This window comes from Myotis davidii, unplaced genomic scaffold (assembly GCF_000327345.1).
Source record: "Myotis davidii unplaced genomic scaffold, ASM32734v1 scaffold602, whole genome shotgun sequence".
NCBI lineage: Eukaryota > Metazoa > Chordata > Mammalia > Chiroptera > Vespertilionidae > Myotis > Myotis davidii.
The window spans coordinates 754,313-763,677 of NW_006293537.1; the positions used below are offsets into that span (position 1 = coordinate 754,313).

Consider the following 9,365-nt stretch of genomic DNA (forward strand, 5'->3'; position numbering starts at 1 on the left):
ATCATCACCAAACAAATGCTGTAATTTTTAGTGATCTCTACTAATGCTTGTTCAACCAGGTAAGGAAGAAGGATAGAGAGGATGGAAAGGTAGAAAATCATATAAGGCAAGAAGAGGAAAAGGGGGCATATTATTCCCAATTCAGTGGGAATAATAACCAGAAAAAGGTAGTACATAGACATAATTTCTAGATTCAATTTGAGAGCTTTTTGCAAGACTCTTGCCACTTCTGATCTCTCCCCGTTTTCAAATAAGGACATTTGAGCAGGTGGAGCTTTAAGCAGTTCCCATCGTTGCTGCTCCTCCTAAGACTCCAGAGCGCAGGATCGACTGCAGGTCCCGCTGCTCAAGCAAAGTTGCCCTATGTGTACTTCACCTCCCTGTGGTACATCTTGCCACCCACTTGGCACCCATTCCTAACCCATGCTGCTGCTACTATTCCTGTGACAAAGGAAAGGGCACATAATTCATTGTAAGCCTGTTTCTGGAATACTTTCTATGTAGAAGACATGCCAGGAGCTACAAAGGAAAGTACTTACACCATGGCATTTCAAATTCAGTGACAAGTCAGCAGAGGGAATAGGTATATATATATATATATATATACACACTAGAGGTCCAATGCACGAAATTCGTGCATGGGTAGGGTTCCTAGGCTGGCCAGCAATCAGGGCCGATCTGTGGGGTGACCAGTGGGGTGATCGAAGGTCCCCTCTAGCACCCACCTTGGCTGGTCTGGGGCCTGTGGACTGGGGGCAGCTACTGCATTGAGCATCTGCCCCCTGGTGGTCAGTGCACATCATAATGACTGGTCGTTCCACCTGTCGTTCTGCTGTTCAGTTGATTTGCATATTAGACTTTTATTCTATAGGATATGTATATGGGCTGGGTTTATCTTTCCTTGCAAATGACCCAAAGTCAATAAAAAATAAAGGTTAAAAGTTACAATTATCAACCCCCATTCTGAGTTTATGTTGATCCTGAAATTATTGTATGCTGTAAGTAATTTGATACTAAGCAGTGCCTGATTAAAAGTACATATATATCAAAGGATTCAGGGTCCTAATTACAGCATGCTGAAGGCTTGGTCCTGGAGAAATGCATCAGCAATATTGGACTTCAGTGGGGAGCATCTACTGGCTGGAGTGCTATACCCAGAGAGGGGTTCTCAGGAGGAGGAGAGCTGGCTGTGCTTCCGTAGGCAAAGAGGTCTAGATGTAGGACATTCGTCTTTTTTAAAAGAGGTGCCACACAGATGCCAAACAACCTGGGGTGAGCCAGATGCCCCTATGGGGAGAGACTTAGGGAGATTGTTCATCGTCTGTTTTGGGTGGAAGGGGTTACCGTGGCTAAAGACAAGTATGGAGATCCCACCTGTCATCAAACATTCCCTTAAACTATTTGGAACTGGGCAGACCGTCCCCCACCCCCATCCACCCCACTTAATCAATACTACTTCTCACCCTTCAGTTATTACTCTTGCCATCTCTTCCTTAAACATACCAAGCACACTTACATGTTTGTGATTTTGCCCTTAGCATTTCCTTTTCCTGAAATACTTTTTTCTCATAGCGTCTGTTGAGGAAGCGGCATCTGTCACCGAGAGTAGAAATCCAAGCCCTTCTGCCCACTGCCTGTTGATATCCGAGTTGCGGAGGCAAACACAGCACAAACACTAGATGGAACAGCACTGCACTCACATAGGGAAGAAACAGAACAAGATCAGTACTAGCAGTGGGCATGGACCCCCAGGGCCAGTCGGTCTCTCCCAGCAGCTAGCGCAGGGCCATTGGCCTGCATGCAACCCTTTTGTGCCACAGAATGAAGGACCCATCCCCTCTTTTCCAGGAACAGACTTAGCAGTGAGGTCAGCCAGGTGACACATGATGCACACTTACAAAGAACAAAGACGTGCCCATCAAGCTAAGTGAAATTAATCAAAGAGAGAAAGACAGATATCATATATTTCACTCATGTGGAATCTACAAAACAAAATAAATGAATATGCCAAACTTATAGGTACAGAGAATGAACTGATGATTGCCAGACAAGAGAGGGTTTGGGGGGGCTGGGTGAAAAAGGTGAAGGCATTAACAAGTACAAATTGGCAGTTACAAAGTAGTCATGATGATGTAAAGCACAGGGTAGGGAATATAGTCCATGGTATTGTAATAACTATGTGTGGTGCCAGGTGGGTATTAGACTAATTGGGGGGGATAACCTTGTAAGTTATATAAATGGATAATCACTATGCTGTACACCATCGGCCACATGCAGCCCACCGTGAATATTTTTGCACCCCAGCCAATATAACGGTATGTAAGAAACATTTTAATAAAAAATCTGTAACTTAACTTTTACAATATCCTGTTATACATAATCTATATATATGAAACCCTAATATGCAAGTAGACGGAACAGTGGAACAACCGAACAACTGGTAGCTATGACATGTGCTGACCACTAGGGGCGCACATGGAACATGGCGAGTATCGGCCATGGCAGGATGGTGGAGCAGGTGAGCGGGGCTGCCAAACCAAGGTGGGGTGCCGGTCACTGTTATTGGGGCAAGCCTCTGGTGGTTACTGAAAATTCTTTCCTCCTGCATGCTGTGGTCCCACCCAGCGCTCACACTTGCTGCCGGCACTGCCCCCACTCACACCCACTGCTGGCGCCTGGCACCGGCACTGATCACTCAGCGCCATTAGCTGGTGCGAGCAGCAGCTGCTGGTCCCAATCACGCTTCAGGGCTTCTCCACCTCCCCCTGCTCCTGAGGGAAGATCAGGGCTGGCGGCCACCGCTTGCACCCACTGCTGGCACCAGCCCCACTCACACCCGCAGCCAGCGCCTAGCACCAGATCTGATCACTCAGCACCATCAGCAGGTACGACCAGCGGCTGCTGGTCCCAATTGCCCCTGAGGGCTTCTCCACCTACCCTTGCTCCTGACGGGCAATTCAAGTAGCAACCACCGCTCACACCTGCTGACAGTGCCAGCCCCACTCACACCTGCTGCTGGCTCTGGCCCCAATTGCTCCACACCATCAGTGGGTGTGAGCAGGGCTGGTGCCATCAGCACGTGGGAGTGGCGACGGGAGTGGGGCTGCTGGCAGAGAGGGGACCAGGGGCCATGGTGGGACAGGCCAGGCGGGGACATGGAGGATGGGCTGAGACCTGCCCCTGTGCCCATTGCCACCTTGTGGCCCACAGTTCCTTTCAAGGTGCACAAATTCATGCACTGGGCCCTAGTCCCATATAATAAAAGCCTAATATGCTAAGTGTCTGGTTGTCTGGCCATCTGTTCAACCAATCAAAACGTAATATGCTATTGATATGCTAAGGCCGCTCAACCGCTCACTATGACCACTGGGGGTAGACAGTCGACTGGTTGACCAGTTGCTATGATGTGCACTGACCACCAGGGGCAGAAGCTCCAACCAGTAGGTTAGCTTGCTGCTGGGTTCCGGCCAATCAGGACTGAGCATTACAGGCCAGATATGGCCTGGAGCCATCCTGCAATCCCTCCCCAGCTAGTCAACTTCGTGCATCCCTCCCTGGCCCAATCGTTCACCAGCCCTCTAGTTATTAATAATGAAGTACAACATTCGCTAATGACTCATTATTATAACTGTTGCATTCATTTCCCTTACGTGCTTTACGTGCAGGTGCACCATTTCTCTCCACTAATACTAGCAGCGGATATTTTAGCAGCCAATTGCCATATCATTAGTCTTGTACTGTCTTATTTGGTGTGCGCAACAGGAAATATTTCACTTTCAGAGAACAAGAAAAATAGGTTTATTTGCGTTTTGTTTATTAATTTGTGCAGTTATTCAGTGTCTGGTAAGTTAATGTTCAAGAAAAATATTAATTTTCATTAAAATGTTTTATTTTAACGATTACTCATTTATTTCAGCCCTTTGTATTTAGCATGTCTCTATCAAAATAAGCCTATGTTTCTATGAAAATTGAAGCTTTTGGTTTTTTTTGCAGCTCACATAAACTTAAACCTTGTTTATTTGGTCCATGTTAGCCTTTGAGTTTGGCATGCTTGCTGTGCACCTAAAACAAATATAATATTGAATGTCAGCTGTAATAAGAAAAAAAATTAACTCTGAAACAGGGTAAGATAGTCCCACACAAGGTGGCAAGTCCAGCACAGGCTGTGAGAATTCCTTATCTTTAAGTGAGAAAGTGTTCCAGGACCACAGCCCATTCTTATGTAACCAAGAGGTGGTCCAAAGCAACACACATGAACTTGTCTTTCCCAATATAGTTCACATGGCTTCTTGCTATTTCCCTAACCAACCCACTCCCTCCTTTCAAATCTTTGTTACCATTATCAAAAGAGCCTTCCATGGCCAATCTTTAGAGTTTATATCATAGCCATCTCCAAATCCAATCCTCTGGTCTCCATGAAGACAAAAGCTTTGGTTGTTTTGATAACTGCTGTATCCTCAGCATCCACAATATTGATGGGCACATAGTAGGTGCTCAATAAAAGTGTGTCTAGGAGGTGATTAAGACAGGTCTTACAAAGGAAAAGTCTGGTCTCATGATGCCTGCAAAGCAGTGAAGGAAAACTTTTCCGATACTTTCATAGACCAAGCCATTCACTCACACTGCATCCAATTTACACTTAGGAACCCAGCAAGCCTGAGAGAAGGCGATATGTCCGGGATAGCAGATAGCACTGTTATCACTCAGTTCTCATCAGGGCTCCAAGCAAGTTGCAGAAAACCTGTCTTCTGATATACAGCACTCATTTGTGTCATACAGAAAATCAAACAAATTATTTTTCGCCCAAAGGGAGCAGGATTATTTGACTTCAAATATTTGCCATATGGCTTCTCTACCACGCAACATAGCTTCTAGGCTCAAGGTAGTCAGGGTGGGAGCACGCCCATAAATTATTCCGAGATAATTCAAAATAAGTGTGACTCTTTGACAGATTGTCAAGTTTCTTGATGCCTTTTCCTGATAACAAGTGCTGCGTTTTTGACAGAAAGTGGCTTGTTCCTCATCACACTTATTGTTGCTCTGTGTGTTTTCTGTGTTGTTTTGTTTCGTTTGTTGTTTTTGTCCCCCCCACAGAGTCCAGTCTGGCTCTTATCTCAGCACTGGGTGGTTTACCTTCATTCTGGCTATGGATGCCTGTTACGGCATTCACGTCTACGGGATGATAAATGACACCTACTGCAAGTAAGATCACAGGAAATTATTTTTATGCATCTCCAATTCTGATATCTTGTCAAAATATCACAATTCATTTTAATACCATAAATCTGGCAAACAGATAAAGCAACAATTATTTCCCAGTGTTCTTTGCTGACATGACATTTCATTGTCAGTGCATTGAGCTATGACTTTTAGGAGTGATAATAAGAAAAATATTTACCATCGCCTAATGTCAGATGTCGGAAGAAACATTTTCCCCTTAATCAGTGGCATATCAGGGACTTGTGGCTTAGAAGTACAGAACAACGTTAGTGGTTATTTAATTTGCAAAGCAAGTGTGTCCTTTCTGGTGGGCTAATGATGTGAGAGATGGCTATCTACTCAATGGCTATCTTTGATCATGAAGGACAAAATATCCCGGAGCCTCCGAGAAGCTGACAGCTTAGCAAGAATGTCTGGAAATAAGTGAATAATCTGCCAGATCCTTATTTAAAATGGGTGTCTTTATCCACATATATCCCCGCTGGTGGGATAGTTTCTAATTAGATAATAAAACAAACCTCCCATGCTTCATCAAGGTAATGAAATGTATTTCCCTACCAATAATTGGCACAATATAATTCAGAGAGTGTTTTAATCATATTTTCAAAATGATAATTAAGCCGCAATCTTTGTGATCAAATATTTCTACCCTAACTAAAAGCATATTGAAACACTGATGAACCAAATATCTTACTCTGAAAAATCACAAAGCTCCTTCAAGCTCTATAAGAGCATTGGACTATGCGAAGCTCGCTTCCATTATGCACCATTTCCTCCTTCAAAGGATAGCTATATGTTTGAATGTAATTGGTGTGATATATAAATTTTATTTGATTTATTAAAGCACTAAGGACCTAGTACATCTTCCTAAAAGCTTTTATACATAATAGTTTTAACTGAGTTCATGGACTAGAATCATGCATAGGTTTGCAAGTAAATGCAGTTCCTGGGCATATAATGTATTCTTGTAAATGAATGCTTTATTCTTCATCTCAATCTTTCTCTCCTTTTTTTTTTTCTTTTCTAGGACAGAAGGGTATAGAAAAGTCCCCTACCATTACTATGAACAAGGAAGAGATGAGTGTGATGAATACTTTCTTCATGAACATGCCCCATACGGAGGCCATAGATTTATCACTGAAAAGAAAGTGTTTGCTAAATGGGCTAAGAAACACAGGATAATATTTACACATCCGAACTGGACAGTGTCTTGATATTGGTCTCTCTTATCTTGCCACACCACTTGACATGATGATGTACTGCAACTGTGATGCTAAAGACGCTGTGATGATGCTATTGATGACAACAACAATGATGATCAAGACTCTATACATTCTCAGATATGGATGATGACTCTGCCAGTAACTTGAACTTGGGATTCCGTGCAGGGTGGTTGTGCTCATTGCATTACTTCTTAAGGTTCAACATTACCTATTGCACTTTATAATTTAACTGGAATTGCAAGGAAGGCCAGTAACATGATAGCAGTGACCTAAGAAATGAAAAGATTTTCCTTCACATAGTTTCCCAGAATTCTTGAACAGTGAGTAGCTTCCAAAAGCTGTGGGATTTGTCCTCATGAGGCAAGGTTATTGACTCCGTGTTCTCTTGAACCTGAGCAGCTGCACCATCTTAAAGAATGTTTGATTGTTGAACACTGGTACAAGGATTTTGTACTCTTGGTACAAGTATTTTCCCACAGTTACTAGTTAGGCTAAGGGCAGGAAAGAAATCTTTTCCTGATTAACCATCGTCCTACAGCACCTCTTACCCATAGGACTACTTGACTGTCTCAAACACTTAATTCAAAATGGGCCAAGTAGCACATCTGGATGAATTTCCATGCTTACCACTCCATTCTTACCACCCCAAACAATGTCTATATTAATGTTTAGTTATTTTTGGTTAAGTCCAAAATATTTCAGATGGCTATTTAACATGTAAGATTTCAGCACTGTAATAACATATACTGTGAAAACAATGTCTTTACAAAAACCAAAAGGGTTTACTAACTTTGCTTCAACATTCAAAAACACAAAAATATATGCTTTTAAAATTCATGAAGCAGGGAAAGCAAAGCATATTTTTACATCAATTTGTACCCTACCATACTTCATAATATATATTTGTATACTCAAATTTCTATTTTATAGATCCAAGGTGTGTCTCTCCATAGGTTACATTATCATTGCCAAGTGCCAACTGCTAGACATGGAGAGGAAATGATTCCTTGAATTAAATCTGGGCAGAACTTTTGCCTTCTTAGGGTTTATTTTCCCCAGAGTGGGACGGTTGTTAGACCATAATGACAACAGTAATAATGACCTTAAGGTCCAAAGTGCTCTGTCATTTAGAGTCCTTTCACATATGCTGCCCCATGTGATGCCCATGACCACCCATTGTCCATCGCCTACGCATTCTGACATCTCTTTAGCAGATGATCTGTAATCTGTTGATTGTTCTGCTATATTGCTTCCCCAAATATCCTAATATTTGTATAGGATAGCATTTATGTAGACTAGTCAACAGTTGATTTCAGTGCCAAATACAATATCAGAATTAGTCAAAAAATATCATAAGAATGGTCTCGGACATAGACTGGAAACATAGGTACTTTTGATTTTTTTTTAATGATTCTGTTTAGGTGGGGAAAAGATAAGGAAGCAGGGACAATAGGAGGGAATGAAAGCAGAGAAATACAGTTTCTTGTCCTAGGTTTGTGATGACTGTTTATGATATACTTACTGCTCATTAAGTATTAGCAGGTTGATTTGCTGAGAGGCTGAAAACATTCTTGCAAATGATTCAAAAGATAAAAGCCAGGCGTAACTTACAGAATGTTTTGGAAGCCCAAGTAATGATGCATTTCACCTCAGGAGCACTTTGCAGATCTTTACCAGGGCTAAGTCCCATGTTTAGTTTTCATTATTATGGGTCATCTTGGGCCAAAGCCTCTTTCCTGCTCTCTTTTGTCAACTTGATACCCCAGCACTGGTATCCATAACAATGACCAAGTGCCACTTCCATTGTTGAAACTGTTACTGTTGTTATTCTTTTGTTGTTTCTGTATGTGATTTTTAGTTCCATGTATGTTAGTTGTTTTGAGCTAATGATGGATAGAAATGCTCACTCCAAGAAAAATAAACAGAACCAAATGTTTAAATTGTAATACGGCTGTTTTTCCCCCATTGTGATACAGAAGTTCCATCCTATATAATAAAAGCTGAGTATGCTAAATGTCTGACCTTTCAACTGTTTGACCAGTCACTATGATGTATAATGACCACCAGGGGGCAGATGCTCTGACCAGTAGGTTAGGTTGCTGCTGGGGTCTGGCCAATTGGGACTGGGTGAGACAGGCCGAACACACCCTGGAGCCCTCCTGCATTCCCTCCCCAGCCCCGATCGTGCATTGGTTGGGTCCCTTGGCCTGGCCTGTACCCTCTCGCAACCCAAGACCCCCTCAGGGGATGTCAGAGAGCTGGTTTCGGCCCAATCCCTGCAAGCCAGGCTGAAGGACCCCACCAGTGCACAAATTCATGCACTGGACCTCTAGTTTTTAAATAAAAAGGAAACCTTGATTATCATAATGCTTCAGGGAATTGTTATAGGCCTTTAGACAGACATGAGCAGAGCAAGGAGGATGGGCCAGGTACAGAAGCTCAACAGGGTGGAAAGTCCATGGTGCCCCCAGGGTAAGCTTTCCTCCTCTAGTATATCGCTGATCATGTTCTTTAGACCCCCTGATGTTTCCTTCCCTAAAGACAACAGCTAGGCCTCAGTTGTATTTCAGCTCTAGGCCCAGAAAAGCAGCAAAACCAGACAAGTGATGCTGTGGTTGCCTCAGGACCAGCTGCATTGACTAATGACCTCCTGCTCTAGTGCTGACCAATCAGCAGAGACCAGGACTCTGAAGGAGCACACCTGGAAAACTGATGAATATTCTATTGAGACCCTCCCCTGAGACCTCCCCTAAGATTCCCACCTGCCAGAGAGATAAATACCCTCAACAACAGGACCCAGCTGGAGCTCTTGCCCGGAAGCACACCCTCTCCATTCCTTCCTCTCTTCTTCCCTCTAAGGTTCCCCACAAGACTTGCAACCAGGGGAGCAATGGGCAGCAGCAGTACACCCTGAGCTAACCC

At 43.2% G+C, this 9,365-nt stretch overlaps 1 protein-coding gene across 1 annotated transcript in view; it reads left to right on the forward strand.

Moving 5' to 3' along the window:
* ST6GALNAC3 (ST6 (alpha-N-acetyl-neuraminyl-2,3-beta-galactosyl-1,3)-N-acetylgalactosaminide alpha-2,6-sialyltransferase 3) overlaps window positions 1-8,457 on the forward strand; it is a 517,233-nt gene extending 508,776 nt beyond the window's left edge. The window contains 2 exon segments of the mRNA XM_006767210.2: window positions 5,095-5,202; window positions 6,248-8,457. Of these exon segments, the coding sequence (XP_006767273.1) occupies window positions 5,095-5,202; window positions 6,248-6,434 (295 nt within the window). The 3' untranslated portion in view covers window positions 6,435-8,457.
* The last annotated feature ends 908 nt before the right edge of the window (window positions 8,458-9,365 follow it).